The sequence below is a fragment of the Apodemus sylvaticus genome, chromosome 11, assembly GCF_947179515.1.
Source record: "Apodemus sylvaticus chromosome 11, mApoSyl1.1, whole genome shotgun sequence".
Taxonomy (NCBI): Eukaryota; Metazoa; Chordata; class Mammalia; order Rodentia; family Muridae; genus Apodemus; species Apodemus sylvaticus.
Window position 1 is genome coordinate 14653029 of NC_067482.1, and position 17805 is coordinate 14670833.

General features: G+C 43.0%; 2 protein-coding genes across 2 annotated transcripts; both read left to right on the top strand.

Annotated features, from left to right (window-relative positions):
- The first annotated feature begins 1380 nt into the window (after positions 1–1380).
- On the top strand, positions 1381–4071 carry LOC127696285 (PRAME family member 8-like). The gene is made up of 3 exons (XM_052198855.1): positions 1381–1667; positions 2118–2708; positions 3504–4071. Exons 1-3 carry the CDS (start codon positions 1381–1383, stop codon positions 4069–4071), a joined length of 1446 nt encoding a protein of 481 aa, XP_052054815.1.
- Positions 4072–11562: 7491 nt separating this feature from the next.
- LOC127696286 (PRAME family member 8-like) lies at positions 11563–14253 on the top strand. The gene is made up of 3 exons (XM_052198856.1): positions 11563–11849; positions 12300–12890; positions 13686–14253. The coding sequence occupies exons 1-3, from the start codon at positions 11563–11565 to the stop codon at positions 14251–14253; spliced, it is 1446 nt and encodes a 481-aa protein (XP_052054816.1).
- Positions 14254–17805: the final 3552 nt, after the last annotated feature.

The window sequence follows — 17805 nt, forward strand, 5'->3', positions numbered from 1 at the left end:
GTTTCTGAGGCTGAAGGATTCCTAGAATTGGACCTCTAAAACAACCTTGGATTCAGAGCATGACATGGTCACTGGTACAACTTGAAAACTGAATAGAACTTATGCAAATGAAGGAATAAATGTACCCACATGGTGTTGTATGGTGTATTAACAAATGGAATGTTTTTTATTTATCCAAGAAACTTTTGGGTGTGTTTGTGTGTGTGAATGACGATGAGTGGGAAATTTGTTATCACAAGTCCTTCTGATTCAATGAGTGAAATGATTACAACTTTGATCTATAATTTAAAGGGTGGAGATTAGACCAGGAAATCCAATTCCGGTTTGGGTTTGAAGGGTGTGGCTACAATAGGGAGGGGCAAGCAGAGACGTATATAAAGGCTTCCATGGAGCCACATATCACAGTCAGAGGCTTGCATCTTGCAAATCTCCCTGATTCGGCTGGGATTTGGCAACATATCTGCATTGCTCAACTGGTATGTAAACCATTTTTTTTTTCTCCTTGGGTCATGCAGTTTGATATAGAGAAATTCAGACTCCTTAAGAGGAACATGTTGAGGATCTTGGGTTTCATTGCAAATGAAATTTTAGCCTCATCACCAATACTATCCCATGATAGCTTGTGTGTATATTCCATTACTTTGCCTGATATAACTGTTTGAGACAAGGATTCTGTATGTTGTTCCAACTCTCTTAGAGCTGGCCATGTGCCTCCAGGTAAGCTCCAAATCAGACAATCTGATTAAAATGCTCCCTCATGTTTCCCCTTCACTGTAATGGTCTTTATTTTTTTGTGAGACCCTGGATTACACTGTAGACCTGTAAGCCAGGTATCTTTGATATCCTTCCACATCATATAGCTGAAATGACACATGTGATTTACTCATGTGTCTTGCCTTAGGTTTTCCATCGCCTCTTTTACACACACGTTTGCTCTGTGGACATATTCTACTTCACAGACACAGGTGAGATTCAATATTGTAGAAATGCACTCAAGTCATTCTGTTTTCTGGGAATTAATCTTGATCCATAACTCATGGATTTACATTGGTATGTTTGTTTCCTCGGTTACTTTTTGTTTGCATAGGTTTGAGATATTTTATTTTGTTTTTGAGAAAGGGTCCTACATAAAATATTTTGATCTGACAATTATGTGAATATTTGCTTGATATAAAGACTTCCACATTATCATTGTGGGAGCCTCTCTTTCCACTACCAGTTTAGGTTGAACAGGCAAATTGATTTCTCTGTTACTGTTAGAGCATTAGCTCAGAAGCTTAGTGGTTGATATAATGTTGAGGAAGTTGTATTAAGTTTGTCTTGAACGTGTATTCCTTTCTGACTTCTTGGCAGGAGTCTTTTGACTCGAGACTTTAGAAGATGAGTATTCAGACCGCAGCCACACTCAAGAAGCTGGCAATTCAGTCTCTGGTGAGAGATGAGGCTTTGGCCATATCCTCTCTGGAGGATCTCCCCTCTGTACTCTTCCCAGCACTGTTCAAGGAGGCTTTCAGTGGCAGACAAACCAAGCTCATAAAGGCAATGTTGGCAGCCTGGCCTTTCCCCTGTCTCCCTGTGGGGGCATTGATGAAGACGCCTAAACTGGAAATGTTGCAAGCTGTGCTAGATGGAATAGACATGCGACTGACTAAAGGGTTTCACCCCAGGTGAGCAAAGGTCAAGTATTATCTAAGAGACCATGTGGGGTACACAGTAGAGATTGTGGGGTCATTGCGAATGGCTTCTGATGGGATCACCAGACAGTGATTCAGGAACCTTATAGCTATTGTGTGCTTGGACTAAGGACAGTTATCAGTGGATTAGGGCTTTGATCCAAGCAGCCTCACAGTAGAATGTGCCTATCTATCCCTGCCATTGCTAAAACCATTAATAATGGGACTAGGGAGAAATAATGAGTAACTTAGAGGAAGGAAAGTGGTCAGGACCACACATGCAGCTCAGAGAAAATTGTGCAGCATGCATGTGTGCACATTGCACTGTTGTTTAAAAAAATATACAGCTTGGCAGGCTGAGGGGTATTTCACTATAGATTCACTTAGTGAACCCTTACTGAGGGTCATCGCGGCTGCTGATACTTGACATGTGTTCACCCTCAGCAGGGGAAAACTTCAGGTTCTGGACCTGAGGAATGTGCACCATGCCTTTTGGAACATATGGGCTGGTACAGAGGACGATAGCTGTTCTTCAGAGCCCTTGGATGAGAAGCCAGTAGTGAAGGTCCTTCCCAGATATGCAGTGAGGAGGCAGCTGAAGGTGGTAGCTGAGTTGTGCCTCAGGCCACGCCTTGATGAAGCACAAGCAGCCTTCTTGAAGTGGGCCCAGCAGAGAAAGGACTCCCTACATTTGTGTTGTGCAAAGATGAAGATCTGGGCTATGCCCATGGACTTTATCAGCAAGATCTTGAATATATTTCATCCAGAGCATATTGAGGAATTGGAACTGAACACTCAGTGGAATTTGTACAAGCTGGCCGAAATTGCTTCCTGCTTTGGGCAGATGAGAAATCTTTGCAAACTCTTCCTGGCACCCCTCTACAAGAACGTCTTCAAGATTGCCAATAGGACAGGAGACAGAGAAGAGCAGTCTATCCAGGAGTTCATATCTGTCTTCTCCAAATTCAATTGTCTCCAGCATCTCTCCATGAGTGGTGTCCATTTCCTCAAAGACCACATGAATCAGGTCCTCAGGTGAGCAAGGATGGAGGACTGGGTCAGCTGGCAGAGCAAATTTTCCTCTTCCATTTTAAAGATTAGTGGTCCAGGATGCCTGTCTGTCAGTCACTGGGAACAAACATTTAGGGGCTCCTTAGAATATGTACATAATGTGTAGTGATTCCAAGTCTTAAATGAGCATGCCTGAAGCAGAGGACAAAAGGGAGATAAGGAGTAGGTCAGATATGGTGAGGAGGGCTTGAAATTCTTCTTGGAATCATAGGCAAACAATCCATCAAAAAGGGGACAGGAAGAGTTGAATGTACTTAGATCTTGAGGGACTCAGCAGCAATGTGAGAAGGTGAGCTGTCTGCTTAGATCTGTGGGCACAGCCTTCCCTCTCCCCCTACTTCTCCGTGAGTGAAATGCTTGACCCTCAGTAGGGCTGAGTGCATGAGACAAGAGGGAGTGTGGGCATCTGCATGATAGCATGAGTGACTGTGGAGAGGTCAGGGTGCAATGCAGCATTGACTGAGGCCACAGGTCATGTCCTTAGATCCTGTCAGGACTCTCCTGGCATGAAACTTCCTCCTTGGTATCCTGGGTTTTATAGGGTATAATGGTTTTCTGCTTGAGACTATGGCCAGCAGATCAAGTGTGGGTTTGACTTCACTAAGCTGATTCCAAAAGGAAGCATCTCAGATAATATCTTTGATCATTTGCTCACACTCAGCTTGGGGTCCCTGTTCCCTTCTAAGACATTGAAAAGCCCACCCCATGCTCTCCATCACCATTTGCCAGAAGTAACCCTCTGGTCCCCTTCATCTCTAGGCACCTGATGACGCCACTGAGCTCCCTTTCTGTCACTCACTACCAACTTTCACAGTCAGACTTGGATTCCTTCTCCCACTGCCAGAGTGTCTTTCAGCTAAAACATCTGGAAATGAGAGGTGTGGTTCTAACAGATTTGGATCTGATGCCTATGAAATGTCTCCTCCAAAAGGTGGCAGATACTCTAGAAACTCTGGATTTTCAGGGATGTAGGGTGAAGGACTCCCAGCTCATTGCCCTCCTACCTGCCCTCACACATTGCTCTCAGCTCACCAAGATCAACTTCTACAACAATTGCTTCTCCATGCCCATCCTGAAGGACCTTTTGGAGCACACAGTCAACTGGAGCAAGATGAATGTGGAACAATACCCTGCCCCTCTGGAGTGCTATGATAGGTTGGCTCATGTCTCCAGAGTAAGATTTGCCCAACTTTGTCTGCAGCTCCTGGAAACTCTCAGGGCAATAAGGCAGCCCAAGAACATCTCCTTTGCTACAGATAATTGTCCTAAATGTGGTGAGCGCTGTGTCTATGGCCAAGGTGCGAGATTTTGTTTTTGCTGGCACTGAGCATGGATACAGGACTTCCTGATGTGAATAACGGGCAGGACTGGGACACATCTCTCATGCATGGTGGTCAGAGACTGTGACTTCAGACACTTTATACATGCTTGGAAACAAAAGACTGTACAAGAACTGAGATCCTGGAAGCTGAGCTTGGCATGGGAAACAATCTGTTGGACTGTGTGAACAGAGGACTTGTGGAGTCAGGATGACAACTTGGCTGTTTTGAGTGACTTCTGCCAGGACAGATTAAGAGATGCTTTGTAATGGACTTGCCAACTTTTGTTCTGAACTGTAATGTCAAGTCAATAAACAGAACCAGGGTTCTTTTTTTAGATGTCATTCCTGGTGTGTAACTAGCATAAAGTATCTACCTTTAATCATTCTGCAACAAATACCCTCTGGAGAGAGTCAAAATGAACACATGGATGCCAGACATGTAATGATTCAAAATCCTGGGTACATGGATAATGTTATAAGCTAAGGTGATTCACATATGGATCTCTAGGTTAGCATGTGCTAAAGAAGAATTCATAAGAACAACCTACATGTCTCTCACACTTCTTTTTTATTCCTTCCCATCCCTCCTCTCCCTGCCTGCTAATGAACTTCACAGGCCTTGTTGCTTTGAACCTTTGAACTTGCTCCATGCTTGCCCACAGCAAACTCCTTTCATGCTCTACAGACAGACAACCAATCAAAGAAGCCAAACCCCACGTATTAAAGGAGGTGACTCCTGTTTTAATAGTACATTTTGCTAGAAAAGAGGGCCAAAGTTTGGTTTCAGCACTTTTATCATCAGATGCCTCCAGCTGGAACTCAAGCTTCAGGTGGTAGGTCCATCTCTTCAGATATCTGTGGATCCTGGCTTTTACACATTATGCACAATACATATGCATATACACCAAAATGAAAAAGTCTTAAAAAGCCCTCCATTTCACAAATATTTCACAAAATGAACTAATTTATTAAACTGAGGTTGCTTGAGTTGTGTGTGACTCCAATGATTTTCCCCTGCAACACACTGTGAAGAGAATATGTGAAGTTTCAGGTGTATTAATTGAGCTTAGTTGTTGAGCAGCAGCCTAGCTAGTGTTGGGCTCCAGTGGTTCCATCTCCTTGAGCCCTTATGAGACTAGGTTGGTTGATCCTGTAGGTTTTCTTCTGGTGTCCGTGAACTCTCTGACTCCTTCAATATTCCCTCTAGTCTTCCACAAGATTCCATGAACTTTGTCTAATATTTGTCTGTGGGTCTCTGCATCTGTTTTTGTCGGTGGCTGGGTGAAACGTCTCAAAAGATAGTTATTCTAGGATTCTATTTAGAGAATATCATTCATAATGTCAGGGCTCTTGAACTCATTGTAAAAGGTGACACTTCCTGAACAGAACATCCATAGATCAGGCATTAAGACCAATACTTTTCAAGTGTGACCTCAAGAAAGTAGAAATCCTCAGTAAGGCAAATACAGCATCAGTAGGTCAAAACAGTACCCTAAATAATGGCAAAAATATCTTCACCAGCTGTACATTCGACAGAGGGTTGATATCAAACAATGTAAATACCTCAAGAAATTAGACATCAAAAACCCAATACTCCATTTAAAATAAAAATGGAGTACAGAATTCAACAAAGAATTTTCAACAGGAAAGCTCTTATTGCCAGGATATACTTAAGGAAATATCCAACATTCCTACGAAAATGCAAATTGTAAGGAGTCTGACATTCCTTCCTATACACATGAGCATGACTAGGATAAAAATGGAAATGACCGCACATGGACGTGAGGATTTGGAGCAAGGGAGACAATCTTGCATTTCTGGTGAGTGTGTAAATTTGCACACCATATTTGGAAATCAAGCTGGGTGATTATCACAAATAATTCTACTTCAAGGCCCAGTTATACAATTCCTGGCCATAAACTCAAAACTTGTTCTGCCATAGCACAAGGACACTTGCTCAACTTCACTCATAGCACCTTTATTCATAATAACCAGAAACTGTTAGCACACCACCTGTCTCTCACTGAAGAGTGGATAAGGAAAATCATGTACATTTCTGTCATGGAATACTAATCATATATTAAAAATAAGGATTATAATGCAGTTTTCAGGCAAATAGATAGAACTCAAAAAATATCCATTCTTAGTGAGGTCATTGTGACCCAGAAGAATGTGCATGCTATGTACTCACTAATACATGGATATTACCCATAGACTACAGGAAAAGCATGCTACAATCCAAACACTCAAAGAAACTAAGTAAGATTAGGGCCCTAGGTAAGATGATTGAATCTCACTAGGTAAGGTAAATAGAATGTATATTACTAGTGGTTGATCAGAGGGAACTGTATGGGTGCTGCTATGGGACACAAAGAGAGGTATGGAAATCAAGTGTGTTGGGAGGAGCCGCCTCCACTGTGCTGGGAGAGAGAAATACAATCCATTTGGGGGCATCTCAGGTACAAGACAGACACACAGGATGGGGCAGGCTCCTGGGAGTATATGGGAGTGACCTTGGCTGGAAACTCAGGAGCTGGGGATAGGGAGACTGAAAGTGGCCACTTCCTGTAGTCAGGCAGGATTTCCAGTGGGAGGAAGGTAACACCAACCCACCAACAAAACCTTCCATCTAAAATTTTCCCTGCCTACAATATGTGCAGGTATAAACCTGGAGCTGAGTTTGAAAGAATAGCCAACTATAGACTGGAGAAACATGAGGATTAACCCATGTCAGAAAGCCAAAGTCTGACACTCTTGATGATACTTGGTTGTGCTTAAGAACAGAATCCTAGCATAACTGTCATACAAGAATCTTCATCCAGCATCTGCTGGCACCAGAAGGATATGCACAGCAAAACATTAGGCAGAATTCAGAGAGAGTTGGGGAAAAGTCAAAAGGAGGATTGAGTGAGTCAGATGGTGTCAATTTACCACAAGGAGATCAAGAGAACCAAGTTTCCTGGACTCATTGGGGTTTATCAGAGACTGAACCACCCACCATCAAAGAGCATGCAAGGTCTAGACCTAGGCTCCCTGGACATATGAAGCAGATGCGAATCTTGGGCTTATTGCATGTCTCATAAAAACCAGACAGCAGGGTTTCTCTCATTCAACTTCATGGCCTTCCATGGGAAACTTTTCCCCTAGCTGGGCTTCCTTGTCTGGCCCCAGTGGGCACGGATGTATTTAGAGCTGATGTAAATTGGTGTGCCAGGGCATTGTGGAAACTGCTGGGGGTAGGGCATGTGTGCCTCTTCTTCTCTGGGGAGAATGGGAGCAGGAAATGAGGGGGAAAGGGTCACAGGGTAGGTATGGAAAGAAAGCAACTTCAGGATGTGATCAGGTGGTAAAGCGAATACACAAATGAATTAATGAAAACCCAAAGAAATGATAGATAGGGAGCTAGATATGTTTCACAGTTAAATGTTGCCTACTGCAAACTAAATAGAAACACATTCTATCTGAAAGATGGTAGCAACATGTTTTCTTAAGCCTCATATTTACACTAAAAATCATTAAATATGCTAATTTTGATATACAGTACAGTAATGAGGATTGTGAAGCTTTGTGGCTACTGTTAGTATATACTTATACCTGATAATTAACATATGTAAATTATTCAAACAATGTTGTTTCAGTCAGACATCATGCTACATATATAAATAGCTAAGTTTACATAAGTCACATAAACAAACAAACAAGAAACAAACCAAAACAAGAAAACCTGCCAGGCTCCCCAACCTCCTACTCTAACAATCATGCAACAGAAGGCCAAAGTCACCAGGACCGGGCTCCTAGCACTTTGGAGAAACCATGCAGACCAAACATAAGAAACTACTGTGCCCCACCCTTTGCACGAACTTCTTCAAGGACACCCAGGACATGCTCCGCAGAGGGACACTGGTCAATCACAGAAAATCTCTCCAAATAAGCTTGCAGGAATATAATAGGATCTGGAATCTATTCCTTCCCACTGAGTACAAAGCCTGGACCTGAACAAAGCCCCTTACCCACCCTTGGGTGTTTTGGCAAAAGCCTACATTGTGTCTAAGGCTGGAAATTTATCAGGCGCAGTAAAAATGAGTCATTATCTTTATCTTTGACCAGAGGTACTTTTAACTCTTCCATTAAGAACTATAGTGCTGAGTAACTTATCAAGCTCGGTGGTAGCCCCTAGGCTCCATAATTCCCTGTGCATCAGTGCCATCCAGCTCAAAGTCTCTTTTACCTTGGAACCAATTTACACTGAAATTCTTTCTTTCCAGTATGGATTTCTCCTTGCTTTTCCCAAGAGACATCCTTAGCTCTTTGGAGAAACCTGTTTTCTCTTGACCAACGGGATAAGAACCTTCACTGGGTTTCATTCATGAAAACTAGGACAAGAGACTGAGCTGCCTATTTACCACTGAGCTACAATTATTGGTATTTGGTTGGGTGAGACAGAATCACATTATGTCGGCTAGGTTAGAGTCAGTTTGGAGCCATCCTTCTTCAGTCTCCTGAAGCTTTCACCACCTTCCTGGATCAGCTCTCATGCTGTTCTGTACTTGAGAACTGTCTTGCTTCATTTGCGTATTGGTGTACCATCAGCAGAGCATGCGTGTAGATGGGGGAGGACTCAAAACAGCAGTGGTTTCTCTCCTTCCACCCGAGGGCCCCATTACTGAACTCAGCACTTACTTGGGCGGCAAGTGCTATTGCTCTTTGGGCCATCTCACTGGACCTTAAGCTCTCTGGAGGATTTTCTTTTAGAATTGTGTTTTGGGTAATTTTTGCTTTGCTTGATTGCTTGTCTGGTTTTGGGTTGTTTGGTTGTTGGGTTATTTGGTTGGTTATTGAAAGGGATGGTCTGTTTAACATGTCTCCTTCTTCCTGAACTCAGTCTGAACAACATGCTGACCTTGACCTTAGTCCTTCACCTGCTACTACCTCCCTAATGCTAGTTTTAAGGATTGTACCTGTGCCATCTTGTAAACTACACTTTGTTTATGTGTTTCTTTGTTTTGTTGTTTGGGGGCAGGGTTTCATTGTTTAAGAGCCCTAGATGTCCCATAAGCTACTCTGTGGTCCAGTTTGGCCTCAACATCAAAGGTGCCCCTGCCTCTCTTGAGATTTAGGTCTGTGCTACCCTGCTCAGCTCTGGTTTAATAATAAGACAGATCCTCACTCCATAGGCTTTACTGGTTTTTGAATTATTTATTTAGATGAGGGTAGCCTTGAACTCACTGACCCAGTCAACCTTGGACTCCTGAGGGGATGGATCAAAGGTGTGTGCCACAAAACCCAAGATAGAGCTGCTGTTTTAAGATGATTGATTTTATGGGTAGTGGTGCTTGTGTACAAATAGGAATGGATAACCCTCACAGGCTTGTTGCCCTAGCAGGTCAGAATGGGGTTTCAGATTGCCTGGAACTGTAATCACAGATCATTTCTAGCCACCACATAGATGCTAGGAATAGAAGATTGATAGGTGCTCACACTTTCTAAAGCAACCCTTCAGCCCACGTCCCACTCTAGATTACATCTCCTTGAGGAAGGCTTTTTGGCTGATCCTAGTTGCCTTATTCTCTGCTTCCTTGGGAGCCAAGGGCACCATCTCCCTCACACCCTCCTTTTTCTGTTTGCTTTCGTCCATTTAGGAAGCAGGCTTTGTAGAGATCACACAATACTACGACTTACAATTTCGATGAACATGACCATGAACTGAGCATCCTCTCTCAGGGATGTCCCAGCATCCTTGCTGCATGCCCCATCTTGTCTGCTGCAAAGAGAGTTGTAGGGAGAATTCCTGTATGTGGGGTAGCTCCCGACCATCTGAGTACATGCAGAACCCTGGCTAGTATAGTAATGGGGTCAAGCTATGCTCCGGCACCACCTCTAGAGTGGTTGATGCTGAAATTTATTGACCGAGCATCCACTTCATTCCTTGAGCTTCAATGTATATTCCTGTCTCTGACATAGCAATCCGTTCCAAATCCAGTGAAAAAGAATATCTTCCAATTATGTCGTGTCTCTCATCAAAAACTGATTAAACCCTTACCTGATGCAAACTCTGGTCACATGAATAAAATCAAACAAGAAATAGTTATTCATAACAATAATCCTAGCCATAAGAAGGTTTCTGAGGCTGAAGGATTCCTAGAATTGGACCTCTAAAACAACCTTGGATTCAGAGCATGACATGGTCACTGGTACAACTTGAAAACTGAATAGAACTTATGCAAATGAAGGAATAAATGTACCCACATGGTGTTGTATGGTGTATTAACAAATGGAATGTTTTTTATTTATCCAAGAAACTTTTGGGTGTGTTTGTGTGTGTGAATGACGATGAGTGGGAAATTTGTTATCACAAGTCCTTCTGATTCAATGAGTGAAATGATTACAACTTTGATCTATAATTTAAAGGGTGGAGATTAGACCAGGAAATCCAATTCCGGTTTGGGTTTGAAGGGTGTGGCTACAATAGGGAGGGGCAAGCAGAGACGTATATAAAGGCTTCCATGGAGCCACATATCACAGTCAGAGGCTTGCATCTTGCAAATCTCCCTGATTCGGCTGGGATTTGGCAACATATCTGCATTGCTCAACTGGTATGTAAACCATTTTTTTTTTCTCCTTGGGTCATGCAGTTTGATATAGAGAAATTCAGACTCCTTAAGAGGAACATGTTGAGGATCTTGGGTTTCATTGCAAATGAAATTTTAGCCTCATCACCAATACTATCCCATGATAGCTTGTGTGTATATTCCATTACTTTGCCTGATATAACTGTTTGAGACAAGGATTCTGTATGTTGTTCCAACTCTCTTAGAGCTGGCCATGTGCCTCCAGGTAAGCTCCAAATCAGACAATCTGATGAAAATGCTCCCTCATGTTTCCCCTTCACTGTAATGGTCTTTATTTTTTTGTGAGACCCTGGATTACACTGTAGACCTGTAAGCCAGGTATCTTTGATATCCTTCCACATCATATAGCTGAAATGACACATGTGATTTACTCATGTGTCTTGCCTTAGGTTTTCCATCGCCTCTTTTACACACACGTTTGCTCTGTGGACATATTCTACTTCACAGACACAGGTGAGATTCAATATTGTAGAAATGCACTCAAGTCATTCTGTTTTCTGGGAATTAATCTTGATCCATAACTCATGGATTTACATTGGTATGTTTGTTTCCTCGGTTACTTTTTGTTTGCATAGGTTTGAGATATTTTATTTTGTTTTTGAGAAAGGGTCCTACATAAAATATTTTGATCTGACAATTATGTGAATATTTGCTTGATATAAAGACTTCCACATTATCATTGTGGGAGCCTCTCTTTCCACTACCAGTTTAGGTTGAACAGGCAAATTGATTTCTCTGTTACTGTTAGAGCATTAGCTCAGAAGCTTAGTGGTTGATATAATGTTGAGGAAGTTGTATTAAGTTTGTCTTGAACGTGTATTCCTTTCTGACTTCTTGGCAGGAGTCTTTTGACTCGAGACTTTAGAAGATGAGTATTCAGACCGCAGCCACACTCAAGAAGCTGGCAATTCAGTCTCTGGTGAGAGATGAGGCTTTGGCCATATCCTCTCTGGAGGATCTCCCCTCTGTACTCTTCCCAGCACTGTTCAAGGAGGCTTTCAGTGGAAGACAAACCAAGCTCATAAAGGCAATGTTGGCAGCCTGGCCTTTCCCCTGTCTCCCTGTGGGGGCATTGATGAAGACGCCTAAACTGGAAATGTTGCAAGCTGTGCTAGATGGAATAGACATGCGACTGACTAAAGGGTTTCACCCCAGGTGAGCAAAGGTCAAGTATTATCTAAGAGACCATGTGGGGTACACAGTAGAGATTGTGGGGTCATTGCGAATGGCTTCTGATGGGATCACCAGACAGTGATTCAGGAACCTTATAGCTATTGTGTGCTTGGACTAAGGACAGTTATCAGTGGATTAGGGCTTTGATCCAAGCAGCCTCACAGTAGAATGTGCCTATCTATCCCTGCCATTGCTAAAACCATTAATAATGGGACTAGGGAGAAATAATGAGTAACTTAGAGGAAGGAAAGTGGTCAGGACCACACATGCAGCTCAGAGAAAATTGTGCAGCATGCATGTGTGCACATTGCACTGTTGTTTAAAAAAATATACAGCTTGGCAGGCTGAGGGGTATTTCACTATAGAGTCACTTAGTGAACCCTTACTGAGGGTCATCGCCGCTGCTGATACTTGACATGTGTTCACCCTCAGCAGGGGAAAACTTCAGGTTCTGGACCTGAGGAATGTGCACCATGCCTTTTGGAACATATGGGCTGGTACAGAGGACGATAGCTGTTCTTCAGAGCCCTTGGATGAGAAGCCAGTAGTGAAGGTCCTTCCCAGATATGCAGTGAGGAGGCAGCTGAAGGTGGTAGCTGAGTTGTGCCTCAGGCCACGCCTTGATGAAGCACAAGCAGCCTTCTTGAAGTGGGCCCAGCAGAGAAAGGACTCCCTACATTTGTGTTGTGCAAAGATGAAGATCTGGGCTATGCCCATGGACTTTATCAGCAAGATCTTGAATATATTTCATCCAGAGCATATTGAGGAATTGGAACTGAACACTCAGTGGAATTTGTACAAGCTGGCCGAAATTGCTTCCTGCTTTGGGCAGATGAGAAATCTTTGCAAACTCTTCCTGGCACCCCTCTACAAGAACGTCTTCAAGATTGCCAATAGGACAGGAGACAGAGAAGAGCAGTCTATCCAGGAGTTCATATCTGTCTTCTCCAAATTCAATTGTCTCCAGCATCTCTCCATGAGTGGTGTCCATTTCCTCAAAGACCACATGAATCAGGTCCTCAGGTGAGCAAGGATGGAGGACTGGGTCAGCTGGCAGAGCAAATTTTCCTCTTCCATTTTAAAGATTAGTGGTCCAGGATGCCTGTCTGTCAGTCACTGGGAACAAACATTTAGGGGCTCCTTAGAATATGTACGTAATGTGTAGTGATTCCAAGTCTTAAATGAGCATGCCTGAAGCAGAGGACAAAAGGGAGATAAGGAGTAGGTCAGATATGGTGAGGAGGGCTTGAAATTCTTCTTGGAATCATAGGCAAACAATCCATCAAAAAGGGGACAGGAAGAGTTGAATGTACTTAGATCTTGAGGGACTCAGCAGCAATGTGAGAAGGTGAGCTGTCTGCTTAGATCTGTGGGCACAGCCTTCCCTCTCCCCCTACTTCTCCGTGAGTGAAATGCTTGACCCTCAGTAGGGCTGAGTGCATGAGACAAGAGGGAGTGTGGGCATCTGCATGATAGCATGAGTGACTGTGGAGAGGTCAGGGTGCAATGCAGCATTGACTGAGGCCACAGGTCATGTCCTTAGATCCTGTCAGGACTCTCCTGGCATGAAACTTCCTCCTTGGTATCCTGGGTTTTATAGGGTATAATGGTTTTCTGCTTGAGACTATGGCCAGCAGATCAAGTGTGGGTTTGACTTCACTAAGCTGATTCCAAAAGGAAGCATCTCAGATAATATCTTTGATCATTTGCTCACACTCAGCTTGGGGTCCCTGTTCCCTTCTAAGACATTGAAAAGCCCACCCCATGCTCTCCATCACCATTTGCCAGAAGTAACCCTCTGGTCCCCTTCATCTCTAGGCACCTGATGACGCCACTGAGCTCCCTTTCTGTCACTCACTACCAACTTTCACAGTCAGACTTGGATTCCTTCTCCCACTGCCAGAGTGTCTTTCAGCTAAAACATCTGGAAATGAGAGGTGTGGTTCTAACAGATTTGGATCTGATGCCTATGAAATGTCTCCTCCAAAAGGTGGCAGATACTCTAGAAACTCTGGATTTTCAGGGATGTAGGGTGAAGGACTCCCAGCTCATTGCCCTCCTACCTGCCCTCACACATTGCTCTCAGCTCACCAAGATCAACTTCTACAACAATTGCTTCTCCATGCCCATCCTGAAGGACCTTTTGGAGCACACAGTCAACTGGAGCAAGATGAATGTGGAACAATACCCTGCCCCTCTGGAGTGCTATGATAGGTTGGCTCATGTCTCCAGAGTAAGATTTGCCCAACTTTGTCTGCAGCTCCTGGAAACTCTCAGGGCAATAAGGCAGCCCAAGAACATCTCCTTTGCTACAGATAATTGTCCTAAATGTGGTGAGCGCTGTGTCTATGGCCAAGGTGCGAGATTTTGTTTTTGCTGGCACTGAGCATGGATACAGGACTTCCTGATGTGAATAACGGGCAGGACTGGGACACATCTCTCATGCATGGTGGTCAGAGACTGTGACTTCAGACACTTTATACATGCTTGGAAACAAAAGACTGTACAAGAACTGAGATCCTGGAAGCTGAGCTTGGCATGGGAAACAATCTGTTGGACTGTGTGAACAGAGGACTTGTGGAGTCAGGATGACAACTTGGCTGTTTTGAGTGACTTCTGCCAGGACAGATTAAGAGATGCTTTGTAATGGACTTGCCAACTTTTGTTCTGAACTGTAATGTCAAGTCAATAAACAGAACCAGGGTTCTTTTTTTAGATGTCATTCCTGGTGTGTAACTAGCATAAAGTATCTACCTTTAATCATTCTGCAACAAATACCCTCTGGAGAGAGTCAAAATGAACACATGGATGCCAGACATGTAATGATTCAAAATCCTGGGTACATGGATAATGTTATAAGCTAAGGTGATTCACATATGGATCTCTAGGTTAGCATGTGCTAAAGAAGAATTCATAAGAACAACCTACATGTCTCTCACACTTCTTTTTTATTCCTTCCCATCCCTCCTCTCCCTGCCTGCTATTCAACTTCACAGGCCTTGTTGCTTTGAACCTTTGAGCTTGCTCCATGCTTGCCCACAGCAAACTCCTTTCATGCTCTACAGACAGACAACCAATCAAAGAAGCCAAACCCCACGTATTAAAGGAGGTGACTCCTGTTTTAATTTTGCTAGAAAAGAGGGCCAAAGTTTGGTTTCAGCACTTTTATCATCAGATGCCTCCAGCTGGAACTCAAGCTTCAGGTGGTAGGTCCATCTCTTCAGAAATCTGTTGATCCTGGCTTTTACACATTATGCACAATACATATGCATATACACCAAAATGAAAAAGTCTTAAAAAGCCCTCCATTTCACAAATATTTCACAAAATGAACTAATTTATTAAACTGAGGTTGCTTGAGTTGTGTGTGTCTCCAATGATTTTCCCCTGCAGCACACTGTGAAGAGAATATGTGAAGTTTCAGGTGTATTAATTGAGCTTAGTTGTTGAGCAGCAGCCTAGCTAGTGTTGGGCTCGAGTGGTTCCATCTCCTTGAGCCCTTATGAGACTAGGTTGGTTGATTCTGTAGGTTTTCTTCTGGTGTCCGTGAACTCTCTGACTCCTTCAATATTCCCTCTAGTCTTCCACAAGATTCCCTGAACTTTGTCTAATATTTGTCTGTGGGTCTCTGCATCTGTTTTTGTCGGTGGCTGGGTGAAACGTCTCAAAAGATAGTCATTCTAGGATTCTATTTAGAGAATATCATAAATAATGTCAGGGCTCTTGAACTCATTGTAAAAGGTGACACTTCCTGAACAGAACACCCATAGATCAGGCACTAAGACCAATACTTTTCAAGTGTGACCTCAAGAAAGTAGAAATCCTCAGTAAGGCAAATACAGCATCAGTAGGTCAAAACAGTACCCTAAATAATGGCAAAAATATCTTCACCAGCTGTACATTCGACAGAGGGTTGATATCAAACAATGTAAATACCTCAAGAAATTAGACACCAAAAACCCAATACTCCATTTAAAATAAAAATGGAGTACAGAATTCAACAAAGAATTTTCAACAGGAAAGCTCTAATTGCCAGGATATACTTAAGGAAATATCCAACATTCCTACGAAAATGCAAATTGTAAGGAGTCTGAGATTCCTTCCTATACACATGAGCATGGCTAGGATAAAAACGGATATGACCGCACATGCACGTGAGGATTTGGAGCAAGGGAGACAATCTTGCATTTCTGGTGAGTGTGTAAATTTGCACACCATATTTGGAAATCAAGCTGGGTGATTATCACAAATAATTCTACTTCAAGGCCCAGTTATAAAATTCCTGGCCATAAACTCAAAACTTGTTCTGCCATAGCACAAGGACACTTGCTCAACTTCATTCATAGCACCTTTATTCATAATAACCAGAAACTGTTAGCACACCACCTGTCTCTCACTGAAGAGTGGATAAGGAAAATCATGTACATTTCTGTCATAGAATACTAATCATATATTAAAAATAAGGATTATAATGCAATTTTCAGGCAAATAGATAGAACTCAAAAAATATCCATTCTTAGTGAGGTCATTGTGACCCAGAAGAATGTGCATGCTATGTACTCACTAATACATGGATATTACCCATAGACTACAGGAAAAGCATGCTACAATCCAAACACTCAAAGAAACTAAGTAAGATTAGGGCCCTAGGTAAGATGATTGAATCTCACTAGGTAAGGTAAATAGAATGTATATTACTATTGGTTGATCAGAGGGAACTGTATGGGTGCTGCTATGGGACACAAAGAGAGGTATGGAAATCAAGTGTGTTGGGAGGAGCCGCCTCCACTGTGCTGGGAGAGAGAAATACAATCCATTTGGGGGCATCTCAGGTACAAGACAGACACACAGGATGGGGCAGGCTCCTGGGAGTATATGGGAGTGACCTTGGCTGGAAACTCAGGAGCTGGGGATAGGGAGACTGAAAGTGGCCACTTCCTGTAGTCAGGCAGGATTTCCAGTGGGGGGAAGGTAACACCAACCCACCAACAAAACCTTCCATCTAAAATTTTCCCTGCCTACAATATGTGCAGGTATAAACCTGGAGCTGAGTTTGAAAGAATAGCCAACTATAGACTGGAGAAACATGAGGATTAACCCATGTCAGAAAGCCAAAGTCTGACACTCTTGATGATACTTGGTTGTGCTTAAGAACAGAATCCTAGCATAACTGTCATACAAGAATCTTCATCCAGCATCTGGTGGCACCAGAAGGATATGCACAGCAAAACATTAGGCAGAATTCAGAGAGAGTTGGGGAAAAGTCAAAAGGAGGATTGAGGGAGTCAGATGGTGTCAATTTACCACAAGGAGATCAAGAGAACCAAGTTTCCTGGACTCATTGGGGTTTATCAGAGACTGAACCACCCACCATCAAAGAGCATGCAAGGTCTAGACCTAGGCTCCCTGGACATATGGAGCAGATGCGAATCTTGGGCTTATTGCATGTCTCATAAAAACCAGACAGCAGGGTTTCTCTTATTCAACTTCATGGCCTTCCATGGGAAACTTTTCCCCTAGCTGGGCTTCCTTGTCTGGCCCCAGTGGGCACGGATGTATTTAGAGCTGATGTAAATTGGTGTGCCAGGGCATTGTGGAAACTGCTGGGGGTAGGGCATGTGTGCCTCTTCTTCTCTGGGGAGAATGGGAGCAGGAAATGAGGGGGAAAGGGTCACAGGGTAGGTATGGAAAGAAAGCAACTTCAGGATGTGATCAGGTGGTAAAGCGAATACACAAATGAATTAATGACAACCCAAAGAAATGATAGATAGGGAGCTAGATATGTTTCACAGTTAAATGTTGCCTACTGCAAACTAAATAGAAACACATTCTATTGAAAGATGGTAGCAACATGTTTTCTTAAGCCTCATATTTACACTAAAAATCATTAAATATGCTAATTTTGATATACAGTAAAGTAATGAGGATTGTGAAGCTT